General features: G+C 40.8%; 1 protein-coding gene across 1 annotated transcript in view; it reads left to right on the plus strand.

Moving 5' to 3' along the window:
• The first annotated feature begins 2,684 nt into the window (after positions 1-2,684).
• Positions 2,685-14,448, plus strand: part of VIPR2 (vasoactive intestinal peptide receptor 2) — a 53,882-nt gene continuing 42,118 nt past the window's right edge. Inside the window, exons 1-2 of the mRNA XM_082045850.1 lie at positions 2,685-2,878; positions 5,938-6,040. Of these exons, the coding sequence (XP_081901976.1) occupies positions 2,828-2,878; positions 5,938-6,040 (154 nt within the window). The 5' untranslated portion in view covers positions 2,685-2,827. The remainder of the gene's footprint in view (positions 2,879-5,937; positions 6,041-14,448) is intronic.

Here is a 14,448-nt window from a genome sequence, read left to right on the forward strand (position 1 = left end):
TGGAGTACCTCGGCACTGCTTGTCACTAGGGCCATTACCTGCCACTGAACTTTCCATTTCCACTTTTATTGCTGCCCTCTCTATAGCACCCAGGCTCTGCTGATTCAAAATAATATCGTGAAAGGGGATGAATTTCTCTCTGTGTTTGGACACCATCTTTGTCCTCCATGTCTGTGTAGTCCTTCTGTACCACATGGATACCTCCACAAAATCTCTCCCTTTGTTCTTTCATTTGAATTCGACAGGCCTTTCTTGGAAATGGCATCAAATCTACACTGACTGTCTAAATTCGTATGACTCCTTGGTTCCTTCATAACCCTGTCTGTTCTTCACTGCATAAGAGTATCAGCCTCATTTGTATATATCTCTACATAACAGCAGCTGTTTTAGTTCCACTCTTGTTCTTTTTTTTCCTCTCTACATCTATTGTCACAGGGTATTGAACTGTGCTATGTTTAAGCAAAATGAAACATGTTTTCTGGGCTTCACCCTTCAATAATTTTTTTTTTGGGGGGGGGGTAAGGGGGGTGGAAGCACTTAGCTATACCTAAACAAAAATATTACTGTTTGATGCATCTCTTTTATCTGGTGTCGAAGACTCACTGAGATATAACTGATGATTTTTCTTTTCACCTAAAAATGCTGATTCAATGAAAACAAAACATCACAAAAAACTGACTCTGGACAATCTTCTGATAAAACAAATACAAGTTTCAGAACTTCTATGCTAGTTGTGGGATATGTGGCCTGCCTACTACCCAAGATACCAGTTTCTGTCGTTCCACAGAAGGAATAATGATGACGGTTCCCAAGACTGTTTCTACACAGAATGTTAACACTAATTTGTTAATTGGTTTCCCAGGCTACTCAGCTTCAACAGCTTAATGAATCATTTGCTCGAGGAATCAAGCACTGGGTTTTGGTGTCTGGCAACTCGTGTGTCCTCAGCTGCTGGGGCAGCCGGGCTGGTAGACAGTCTGCCCAACAGCTCCTCGCAAAGCCACTGCTGTTGAGTCTGCTGCTGCAGTACTTGAAGAGCCTTGACATGTACAAATTTCACTCATGACGGTGCCTGGGTTTAAAGACTTGTTTCTTAGCAGGATGGCAGTCATCACAAAGTGCAAGAAATAACTTCTAATGAGAGAGAAAACAGATTTTTCCAAAGCCTTGCAACAACGATAAGACATCAGATTTGTGTAAGACAGAAGATTAGAGAAATGTTTTTGAGATTGTTATTCTGGAAAAACCTATAGCTCTCGAGAAATTGCTAAGAGCACCCTCAGATTGCACGTGTCAATAACCAGGACCCAGAAGAGGAGCCTTGGACATTGGTCTCAGGAGTCAGGGGGTTGCACTGTGCAGTTCTCCATTTCCAAGAGGTTTGACCTGAGAGTCTGGTTGGACTCTGGGAATCCCAGAATTAGAGGCACAACCAGGTTCTTCCACAACCCAGCTGTTTCAGAAGTAGGTGCAATTTGGCATTTCAGTCCACCTATCACATACAAATCAAAGTAAATCCAAAGGGATACTGTTTTCTGTTACATTGAAAATATTTTCAATCATATCCCACCCTACAGGAAGTTTTCCTCTCTCCATTAATGTTTCCCTCTGCTCTCAGCATGTAGGTTTTAACACTGCCCATTATGGTTTGTGGTATTTCTTTTTAATGATACCACAGAGGTTATAATCAATTCTTTCTTCTCAATATATGATTTTTTTCCAAATCCATCCAAAAAAATGAAAATTCTCTTCAGCTTTTTTGTGGAAGTGTACTTGCTTTGCTTATAGCTGATTATTTTGGCTGGCATAAGGCTATTTAGGAGTCTTATGTTGCCCACTCAGTTTCTTTTAACACATACTACTTAAATTACAGCACATATAGGACAGTGGAAAGACAATTCTAATTTATTCTCATCCTCAGCTAAAAGCCAGTATATAATCCCTGTTTTTTCTACAACAAAAGGCAAGGGCTAACATAAATGTCAATTATATATTTTATATGCCTTGTGAGGGAAACCCCAAGATCTATGCCTGGTAAACTGCCAGGCAATAATATAGGGTCGCCTTAAACTGTTTGTCCTGTACTGAGACCTCCAAAAAAAAACCAGCTTGGGGGGAAGAAAAATTTTGTAATACATTTGCTGATCTGCCCAGTGAGAAGGCTGACTCTGCCAGGGATCACTTCACTTACCCCACATCTGTGAGGGAGTTTCTGTCTGTGTCTAGCTTGGGGGAAAACTGTGCTCGATTATCTTAATGGTTTCACGGGCAAAAAGCATCCCGGCATCAGTCCGGGCACCCAGGTCCCTCTGGATGTGTGTGCAGGAGAAGAGGGGACTTATCCAGCACCTGGGGACAGGCCGAGCGGGGTAAACCCTTCCCATAACCCGGCACCAGCCCGGGATGGCAGAGAAGCACCTGAGGATGGCCAAGAGGCGTCCCGGCTGAGGGGAACGTCTCGCACCTCTTATGGAGGGACCAACCGCGGCAGGGAGAGGGAGGAGGAGAAAAGGAAGCGGAGGAAAGGGGCTGAGGAGAAGCGGGAGGGAAAGGAGCCGGGGGCTAGAGGAGGAGCTGAGCGCAGAGAGGCGGCGGGCAGGGAGCTGACGGCCGCCGGAGCGGGAGGCGGCCGGGGGCAGGTGCGGGAGCCGCCTACAGCCGCAGGGCGGCGGCCGCCCGCGGGGCGGGGGGCTCAGCTCGGCTCGGCGCCCCGGCAGCGGCCCCCGGGCCCTATGGTGCCGCGGCGGGACCCGGCTCCTGCTCGCCGCCTTCGGAAGGAGCCCGCGGAGCGGCGCGGGGCAGCGGAGCCCGCCGGCTCTCGGCTGGCATGAGGAACCTGCCGATCTTCTTCCTCTCCGTCTGCTGGAGCTTGGGGCGGGTAAGTCACCCCGCGCTCTCCCCCGGCGGAACGGTAAAACTCGCCCCTCCAGATCGCGGACGGGGTGACCCCTACGGCGGTGCCTGTGCGGTACCCGGCGGGCTGGCGGTTCCCTTACAGCTTCCCCGTTCCCCGAAGCGGAGGGCTCAGCCGCAGCAGGTGCGGAGACTTCGGCCCCGTCGCGCTCCGGGAGCGAGTGAGTCCCGCCGGTCGCGCTCACCGGGTGTCCCCGGTAAGCGGGGATGTCGCAGGGAGGGGGCTCCTGCCCCCGGTGGAATTCCCTGCCCATCTCCACTCCGGCGCTCTCCGGGGCCGCTCAGGCAGCGGCGCGCCGGTCGGAGGCGCAGGTGGCGGGGCGCTGCCCTGCAGCCCCGGGAGCTCCTCGGGGGCCGGGACGGCTCCGCCCCGGCGGGGCAGCGCGGACCGGGCCCGGTCCCCATGCCGGTCGTCATTCCCGGTCCTTGTTCGCGGCAGAGCGGGGCTGGCGCCGTTTGTCGCCGAGTCACTTGTTCCCCGCTGTTTTTCCCGGCAACCTGTGGCCACTAGTTTGCTAAGAGTTTTCACAGAGCGCTGTCCTGGTACCGTTTGGAGGGTCGTTAGCAATCATGTTATGGTGATTAAAACCCTAAGTGTTTAATTTGTCTTTAATACATGCAACCAGATAACAATGTACAAAGCATTCAGAATATTAAAGACTTCAAATTTAGGGCATCTGCTTTTAACAGCTTTATATTTTTAAGCATTTCTTCAGTTGTTTGTCAGAGTCTATAACATCGTTAGAAACATGATTTATAAAAAAAAAAAAAAAAAACACACAAAACCTACCCTCTAAATTTTTCCATTTTTTGTTACTATAAATTTAAAATAACAGATGATGTTCGCCAAAAGTCGGGAAACAATGCTGAGGGTAAACGTAAGCTGCTTGTCAGAAGTGTATTTCCAGTCAAACTGCTGTTCTGGATGCCTTAAAAATTGTTAAGTCACTAAAAACACAGAGTCCTCAGCTGGATTGCCAGCTCTGTACATTTAAAATGTGCAACACAACACACGGTTCTGTATTCGGTGGTTACAAAGGATAACCTAACCCTGGTAAAGCAGGGGGATGAGCACCAGCCCTGAAAAGTGGTGAGTGCCCTCAAAATCCATTTTGGGGTTCTTGATGTGTTTTGGGATGTGGTCAGTGCCACGTAGTCTTGAACTGTGAATCTCTTTAACTTGGTGAAGTACATCTGAATAAAACTGATGTATATATTAGGACATAGTATATTACAGTTTGGTATGCAGCCCAGGTTTGAAAAAATAATGTTGTGTTAGCTTTTGGTACTAACAAATTTATGGTCTCAAAGTAACCTTTGCTATTGCATCACTGATACTGAGGAACTTGCATTTCTTTCTTAAGTATGAGAGAGAAAAGTCACTTATTCTGCAGGTTTCTTAATTGTGGTAGAATTTACTTCTGATTTAATTCACTTCTGATCTAGTTAACATTTCCACTTCTGTACTTATAATATGTTTTGATGAGTAGGAGATCTACTCTCAGCGAATGTTTGCAATCAAAAAGAGAAAAGAAAAAAAAAATCTATGATGTGAAAGGAAAATGCAATTAAAAACATTAGATATACATGCAACTTTATTTTACATGGGAGCAATTGGGAATGTAGATAATACACAAGAAAACACAGATATTTTCAGTATAACGCTGCAGTTTCTATTGTAAGTGCTAAAAAACCTAATTTATGTTAAGGATCTGTACAATTTTTTTCCATAGTCAATATAGAGAAAAGATGGAGAAAAGGAAACAAAGTTCTGATGTTGTAGATGGTGAAATGAGACATTTGGAGAAGAGACAGGTTTTCGTGAGATTTCATAACAGCTCCTGCTGTTACTCTTATGGCTGTTACACTGTATTTTTAAAAGCTGTGCAAATGGCTTACCCACAAGGAGACTGAAGAATAACTAGTTTCTCCATCCTAAATCTGGGTCCTGGGTTCTGAGTTCATGGTCAAAGCTTAATTAATTATTACATTTATTTTTTTTTAAAGTGTCTTGTCAATCAGATACTATTACCAGCTTCTACTATTGAAAGTCTCCTAGAAAAAGTAAGAGAATGAAAAAGGTCTGGGGGCAAACTTGGAGAGAGACTGCACTTTTCTTGGTACTACAAGTGTGAGGATGGCTGAAGTACAGCATAGTCACATTCTATTTCATTTGAGCTAATCTCACTGTCCCTTCAGCTCCAGTGGCATTTCCTCTTTTTACCATTGTCACCTCCTACAGTAATTTCTCCTGTGCCGTCTCTTGTGGTCTCTGCGTGTTTCTCTCTTAGATTCTGTCTGCCCCTGTAAATCCAACTGACTTCAGTACAACTTCTTAGTGTCTTGTTTCTCTCCCCAGTGCTGCTGCATCACTATCTCTTCCCATGGACATAAATAACCCTTTCTGAAAACCAAGGAACTGGGGGCAGGGCTATAAATGAGTAAAGGCAATAGTGCATTTTTAAACGAGTGGGTTTTTTTCCTCTGTAGCATTTGCTTGAATAAAATAATCATGCTCTGGGGCCTTCGGGAGTCGAAATACACACGGCGGGGAGAAAGAGAAGAAAAGCAAAATTTACCATGTCAAAGAGAATGCGGTTTGATCAGTTTTAATGTTCAGTGATTTGTATGAAACTTTCAGCTTCCTAATTTACTACAAAGCAAAAAATGTGAATGTGTTTACTTTCCTGCTTCAGTTTAACTTGCACTTTTTCTCAAGGAAAAAGTGGCATGAAACAATATTGCAGAATGCACCAGAAAGTTAGACATTTTCTTGTAAATGACAATTGGCCTTGAAATGCTACAGAAAGGAGCCAGTGAATGCTCTAGTAGATTATTTTAATATTTTGTTTTGAAAAGTCAATGTGTGAGAAGCTAAAATGGGCAATGACTGTGTCTGTAAAATGCCTAGCACATACTTGGGCAAAACCAGTGCCAGGTAAAGTAATGAATTTCATTATTGGTAGTTGCATCCTTCATAATTTCATGTTTCAAGACCCTGGCCTGTTTGTTAAATTGGCACAGGTGAATGGTGTCCATCCAGAATGCAGATTTCAGCTGGAGATTCACAAGGAGGAAGCAAGGTGCATGGAACTTCTAAAGAATGCAAAGCCAGTGGACTACAAAGGTAAGAAAAGAGATGCTGTAATGCAGACACAGCTGGAGTATTCAAGATCTTCTCCCTTTACCTTCTTTGCTGTTGCAGTTTAAGTTGCTGTATTTGTCTGTACTGTGCTTATAGTTTTATGGCTTTTAGAATTTATGCAGATTTTGCGTTAAAGGTAAAGCAAGCATGCTGGGATAGCTGTGCCAGGCAATGGGCACGCACTGCGTGGGGTGCTGCATGGGACCAAATGCATTCTCCTGCTCTCAGCCGTTGCTGCTGGTGTTTTCTATCTGGCAGAGAAGCTGCAGGCTGGTGATGCCAGGATCAGCAGAAAGAACAAGTCTGAGGAAAACCCGAAAGTCTCGGATCAGAGCATCTCTCTAGATGTGGCTGCAAGTAAAGTACTAGTGGCAGGAATGACCTCTGGGTTTCCCAGGCAGGTGTTTCAGACAGAAGATCAGATTCACAATAGCCTACTATGGAGTCATGCAAAGGAAAAGCTGGATAGTAGTGTTACATTCAAAAAACCCTAAATTCTATCATCTGTTACTTCATTGTTCTTATTTTGTCTTTACATAGAAAGATACATATATAGGTACAGATATCACCAATTTTAATTAAATGAACAAAGAAGGAAGAGGAAGTGTTGTTTATTATTTTTTAACTTTAGATTTGACATTTCCTTGCTCTATTTCCCCGTGAGTAGAACATAAGATTATGAAAAAATGACATTTTTCTTGTAAGTTGGAATTGCTGATAAAGCCATTTGTTCAGCAAGCAAAACGCAAAGGTGATAAATACATTCAGACAGCCAAATGAAAAGCAAATCTGTAACATTAAAGTAGCTAGGGCAGAATTTGCCCTAGTTTTTTGTCTTTATAGGAAAATTGGAAGTGTGTATTACTTTTTATTATGACAAAAGTATTTACAATTAATTATCGTAAGGTTTTATGATTAATTATCTTTTGTAAACTGTATGCCAGAACTTGTGAGCAGAAAACGTGAAAAGGTAAAAGTGCTCCTTGAAGAGCTTAATTTACATGTGCTACCTGCCCAGCGCTACTCTGGTAACATGAAGGGGAGGATGGGCTTTCAGTGAGACTTGGGAAAAGGGGAAAGAAAGTTTAGATCTAAAGCCAACTGAACACTTTGCAGGTCAAAATTCAATTTTGATTTTTACTAAGTAATGACATGTCTAAAACTAATCATTAATTTTCTGTTGCTAAATGATCTTCAAGTATCTGGAAGCATTTAATTTCACATTAGTTCTACAAAGCCATAAACATCGTTGTTGTCCTGCCTTTTGACATGGTGGTCCAGCCGTGTATCATCTTGGGAAAAACTGAGCTCCTTGGAATACAATAGCTCTTGCAGTACAGTTTTTTTACTTTGTCTGAACTAAGTAATACATAGTGTATTTGGGGTTTTTTTTCCCACATTCAGTCCTTTTTGAATGCACTGTGAAGATGGATATGATACTTCAGGGACCTGCCATCTGCAGTGCCTTCTGAGCATAAACACGGGTCCCAACTGATGACACTCTCTCCACCTCTCTTCTTGATTTGAATGTCTAACTCCTTCAGTACATACTCTAGTATCAATTTGTATACAACAAAATAATTCAAAGGATCACCATCAGTTTGTATTTTACTATAAATTTTCCTTTTGTTTGATCCAGATCAGTAATTAGAAAAATTATAATAGTGGAGAATGATTTACACAGATATGTTTTCCAAGGAAAATCTTACTAGTGTCAAGCCAGAGAGATGAGAACTAGGACAGCATAATAAATTAAATCTTGAATAAATAAATTCAGTATTAGCTATTATACAGTTTTGAAAGTCAAGCTTTCTTTGAGATCCTCTTTTGTGACCCAGACGCTGGGCTGCTCCAAGGGTATCCTTGTGATGAACACCAGTCTTATTTTAGGTTCCTTAGGGAAAGAAAGAAGTTTTCTGTCAGTATTTTATTCACAGCCTCTTTTCACTGGAAGAGGGCTGCCTCCTGAAGGCAAACCGCTGTGTAAGAACGTCATGTCTTGGAAGGAGACAGTATATCTGATGGTGTTGATTCAGCCCTGCAGGTAGTGACAGAACAGCAGGGGGAGGACTTATACATTTAATTGAATATTCCATTTTCTAGGAGACTGAAATAAAGGCCCTGTGGTAATGAACCCTTAAAAACTATGTTTAATGTTATAGGAGAATTTATCCTGTGCTTTGTGTTATAGATAACTTTACCAAGAACCTGTGCGGAAGAGCCCATGTTAAATATATGGATTTGTATTTCCAGAAATATCCATTCTCTATGTGTCCTTATTTTCCTAATAAACTCTCTGTATTCATACAAAGATGTAAGGAGTATTTTGAACAGAGATTTGCAGATTGTTACAGTGATAGTCTGACTGCTGATTAAGAATTACTAATGAAAATTGGCAAGCTGGAACTAAGCCAAGTCCTGGCTCTACACCTAAAACTTGCAGTACACTTGAAACATAATTCATTACAATAAATTCACAAAACCTCTTTCACTTTTTTTTTTTTTTTTTTTTTTTGAATGGGACAATAATACACCCCTTGTCATGCTTTTCTAACGTAGTATTTGCTACCTGCCTCACAAAAGCTATAATGAAATTTAGTGGAAGATCCTGACTAGAATCTGGAAATAAAGTTTCACTGAGATTTTCCGCAAGAGGTTTGGGTCTCCATTATAAAAATCAGGGGCATTTTTTTAATGAACTTCTTGGGCACTTGAGAAGCCTTCACATCTCTACGAAGCAGGCTATAGAATTTGGCTGACTGGCATGCACTGCTACTGAATTTTGGAGGATCCAAATTTTATGGAACAGGCCTTTTCTCTTTTGGCCTAGATGGCAGTTAGGTACGGAATACCTTATCTAATGCTTCTCAGCTCCCAGTCAGGGAGACATAAAGGAAAGATTTAAAGGCGATTGTGGTGGGTTTGTTTGTTTGTTTTACATAACAAACTGATGTTGTAGTCATCTTACCTGAGCTGCCTTAAAATATGAGCTCAAGAATTTCACTGGGTAATTTTTGTAGTGCACCTCAAATCATTGGCTATGAAGTCTGTAGAGGACTTGTTTACTTCATGGCTTAATAAAACAATAGTGAGTTTTGGAAAGGAAACATTGTATACATACTGTGTAAATATCCTCTGAACAACACTAAGAGTATATTAAAACCACAGGACCCAGTTTGTCTAAATTCTGCTCATTTGCCAACGTGAAACTGTTAGACATACAGGCCTCCTGCTTTGTACCCGTTGTGGGATGTTCAGGCATTGGCACATACTCTTTCATCAATTAGGAGAATTACACTTCAATTAAGGAAGAAAGTAATTCATCAGGGATCTATGGCAGTGTCTTCCTCTCTGTAGTGCTCTCCAGCGAATCTAGTTGTTTATTTTATGAAGGCTGCATTAGCTTCCATCTGCATACATCTGTCTTCTTCTTTCCTCCTATAATTTGATACCCAAGGTATGGACGCACCTTGGCTGGAAGACTAGGAGAGGATTTTTTTTTTTCATTCTCATTTTTGGAGTGCAGATTAATTGCATTCTATGTCGCTCATAATGGCTACAGATTTTGAGGTCCATATGGGAAAACATTAATTTATCTTTTATCTACTACCTGTGGCTTGGCTTCTTAAAAAAGTAGAAAGCTCCCAATAGAAAATTTCAAACTGCAAATTTCTGTCTTTATTTAGTATTTAGAATTTTACCTTATAAAGCGATTGGTTAATTTTCGTTCACCTTTAAATGACAAGTGAAATCTTCCGGTCAAAAATGTTAAAACTCAATCAGCAAACCTTTTGATAGGGTTCTACATCAAAAAGTTCTGAAAAGATCTTGTTATGAAGAAATGAAGCCTGGGGTTTGGTGGTTTGTTTGTTTTTTGTTTGTTTTTTTTTTTTTTTTCATTTTGGACACAGTGGCTGTACAGTTAAATGAGTCTTTTAAGCTCTTGTTTTCCAAAACATGTTTTTGTGAGACCCATATGCCAGACAACATTTTTAATTTTACTTATGGCATCTTAACTTTGGGAAAGGGATGTAGACAGAAAGAGAAATGGCTTTGGAAAGAATTTCATAAACCTCTCAAAGAGAGGCTTCATAATGCAGCCAGTAATGGGAAATTAAAACAGACAGGTCTACCGAAGTGACACACTCACTTATTCATAAATTTAAAGCAAGATATCACTATGTAATCTGATCTCCCAAATTGCATCGCCAGTAGAATTTCACTTGGTGATTCCAGCACTGAGATCATGAAGTTGTGGATGAAACAGGGCGCATCCTGAAAGCTCTTTAGAATGTTGGGATGAATATTCAAATATTGGACCCATGGCAAGTTGTCAAAAAATTAGTTTATCCAAGTAACCTCTGTTGTTAAGGTTATTTCTCCAGTAAGAAAGGTGCCTATTTTGAATTCCAAACTCGCCCCCATCGTGCACATGTGTCTGCATTGCTCAAAAGAAGGACTGACTATGAGCATAACTAAGCCAACCTGATGATCACTGTCTATTCTGCATTGGAAAACAGTAAGAGACTTACATAAAGAGAAATAATGCTGTTCTTTTGCTGTGTGAAAAGGAATCTCCTCAAGGTTCCCCTGTTCTTACTCCTCCCAACCTCATCAAGGTCATCCATCAGCTGGGGAGTGGGGTGGGTGTTTGTTTTGTTTGTTTTGTTTTTTCCAGCTATTTTCCCTGTAAAATGAGTCAGTATTTCAGACTGTAGTGTTTCTAGAGTTAACCAAGGTAGCATTAAAGGCAGAATTAAATGAAAGAGTGGGATCATGGAACTTTCATGCAGCACCAGTAGCTGTTGGCAGGAGAATTTTTGCTTTCTTGAATCTCTATGCTGCTGCTTTTCTAGCTGTAGTACAGACCTGCTACTACTTTTTAGTTCACATTTTTTTTTTTTTTAATGAGGGCAGCTAAAGGGGCTGCTTTGAATGTTTGTCTACTTTGGATTTCATTAATTGAACTGTGATCATTAATGACACCACATAAAAGTGATTGTCCTTACGGTGTTGACAATGCCTGGGCTTTGTGGAAGCTATACTTAATTATTGAGGGCAGAAGAGAGGCAGAGCTGGCTCATCTTTTGAGGAGGCTAGGTGATAGGTGAGAAAGAACCTTGAATGAAAGGAGTTGCCTACTGAAAAATAACAAACAGGAAATAAGCGATGAAGGCCAAGAAAATGTCCTGATCAGCCTCATTCAGAAATCTCAAATAATAAAGGTTACTAAGAGTGACAATAACAAACCTTTTTGGAAAGAAGAAAGGCAACTTGTGGTCACAGATACATTCCACAATTTTGAAAGTCTGAAGTACATCCCCTCCGCCCCCCCAACTTAACTAGAAATTCAGCAGTAGACATTCATAAATGACATTTGGAGCCCTGAAAAGGGAAAGTGCATAGCCGTGAGTGAATTTATTGCGTTTTTCAGAAGATTCTGGAAGAAATACTGCTCCAGATAGTTTTGCGCTTGAGTCGTGATAAGGCAGCTGTGGCCATGGCAGTCTGCTCTCCGTGACATCCAAAGTTCAAATACCACGAGGAAGCAATCTTGAATACCAACACAGTAAAGAAGCTCCAGCTAATACAACAAATAACATGTGGGTTAGATGTAATCCAAACGAACAGAAATATATGGTCCAAATACTTTACAGAGATTTTAATATTTTGTGGTGGGGTTTATATGAACAGGAGATTGCTATTTTAAAATATTTTTGGAAGAATGTACAGCATGCCTAAATTGGGGCAACACGAAGATGAAGGTACCTCTTACGGCTTTGACTATACATCCATTAATATCTTTCCAGCATAGCAGTAAATGGTGTTCTTAGGGTAAGATTAAAGTACTGTCCAGTCATACAAAAATAAATGCTGCTGTCTCCAAAGAACATTTTGAGCAATTGGAAAGCAGGATTTACATGGTAGAAAAATTGGAGCGAAACGTGTTTTCTTTTTCAGAGGTTTTTTTTTTTTCAAAGTTTTTAGCTGGCAATTCCATATTTCCTTATAGTACCGTTAAAATATGTAAATTACATTTACAACTAAAGTTGGCTTATGGATTTCTGATTCTCTGATGGGAAACTGTTCTTCGGAAAGGAAATAAGGCATTTCTTCTGAAATGTTTCATTTGGTGAAAATTCAGTAATCCCCTAGAAATCTCAGCAACAGTACTTTTGCCATACCTGGTAATAGGACTGGCTTTTGAAAACCTATAAACTGTGAACATTTTATGTTAATATGAGATAAACTCTACTGGTTTCATCATTCTGTTTAACTAGTTAAATCTGATGCGTAATGTAGAATTCCACAATTCAGCTTGCTCTGTATGAGTAGCTTTTTTTAACCAGTAATTTTTAAAAGTTTACATTCGCATTTCCTCAGTATTTCTGAATGATCAGAGCCTGTATGCGCTCTGTACAATTTCACAACAGCCCTTTAGTTCAACACGGGTATATTGGAGCTGCTTCTTGACTGTTGGGACACGGGACGGCTGGTAAGGGGCCAGGATCCGGCCCAGGGCAGGGGGACAAGGTGGGACACAGCTCTGAGGTGGCTGGGCAGGGTCATAATGGTGGGTCAGGCCCCCAGATACAGACCCAGGCCCTGCTGTGAGGAACCTGAAGTCAGGTGCACCCACAGCATTGCTGGAGGCCCAGGCTGGAGCTCGACTGGACCCTGGGCAGGGGCATGAGGCTGATCAGGGCCATTAAAGGTCTATTAGTGCTTGCAGGGCCCTGACGAAAGCAGACAGCAAATAACTTCAGCAAAGCAGCTTGTAGCAGGAGTATTTTTGCTACTGTCTTCTTCTTATCACCGCTTTAACAGTTCTGCTGTGTGCTTTGCTAGCTCACTATTTCTCTCACACCTCCTTTTCTGCTTAATTGTGTGAAAACACAAAAAGAATATCCATCCATATATGTTCATAAATTCTCATGCGGCCTAAGTCGCATGCGGGGCTGTTCAGACCTACAGTCTAGAAAACACTGCCCATAAGAGGCGAGTTTGCTTCTGCTTTGTCAAGTTAAGTACAAAAATCAAAACGTTTCCCTGCTTGAAAAATAAACCCTGGACTAGCTGACAACTTTCTGGTTGATTTTCAAAGCACTTTCTCTTTGTTTCATGTATCATGCATACCTAGACAGCTTAAAAAATGCTAAACCTCTCTGTTAATTGGCAATGTTAAAAATCCAAATGCATAGTGCCACCTAGTGGCTAATATATGCATAAATAGATATATAAACAAAACTTGCCAGTGCAAACTCAATGGGACACATTTTTCTAGATGGAGAAGCAAACATGGGTAAGCAAATTTGTTGTTCAAAGACTGGATCTCAGATAGCAGGATGAGAAATGCAGTGGCAATACTAATGTAAGCTGAAAAAAATGAGAAAATGTAGTTTATATTCTGTACCATTTCCTTTCATTATCGAGTATCTGCAAATGCATCACCAGCATCAAAGACCAAACATTAAAATAAAATCAGTAATCTCATTGAGACTAAGAATAGCATTTTCAATATCATCTGGAGGAGCAGGAGGGAAGAGCAATAGAGGAGTGAGGCACCATGGCCACACTTTTGAGTCAGTCATTGTGCAAAGGTTTTCTGTGAAGATTGATTGTTTCTTTGGGGATGCTGTGAATGGCACACCAGAAAAATAAATTATGCATACAAAGAGACTGACAAGAGATTGTTATGTGTAGGGTGAAGGGGAGTTCTTCTAGACACCACAGAAATAGAGATGAAGAACATTGTGGTTTTGCTGTTGTTGTTTTGGTTTTGGTTTGTTTGTTTTCTTGGGGTTTTGTGTGTGTGTTTTGGTTTTGTTTTTCTCTTTTTTCTTTGCTAGCTTTATTAATAGGTAAAAAAGGAGGTAAATAGTAGTAGACATGCATAGAAAAAGCTGGGGAGCTAAGATGGATCAGGAGCTGGACTGGTTTTATGTGTCTACATATCAGGGTGAAAGGACAAAACCATTCAAGGCTTTGAGAGAATCTATTGAAGCTGGATACAGAGACTAAATCTATGGATGAATATAAAAGGATATAAATATACTTTAAAATAATTTGAGATACTTTGAATAATTTAAAAAATATTATAAAGAAAATTGCAGATATGAAAATAAACACTGGAGCAATTTAAGTTTTATTTAAAATGTGGGATATTTTCTACAGAATTATTGATAGAGTTGTTACTAAAACCAAAACTGAAAACCTCATTAAAGCTACAAATAAATATGTTTTGTATCTTAATTGATTAATATCCTTTGGACATAGTAGGAAACAGATTTATATATGCAGGACATCAGTAAAACTTCCAGAGAATAAGAGCGTACATAATGATTTTATGAATTGTGGCGGTGATGGATGACAGTCCAGAAATCCTAACA

Source organism: Streptopelia decaocto, assembly GCF_964273445.1.
Source record: "Streptopelia decaocto genome assembly, chromosome: 2".
In the NCBI taxonomy this organism is placed as follows: Eukaryota; Metazoa; Chordata; class Aves; order Columbiformes; family Columbidae; genus Streptopelia; species Streptopelia decaocto.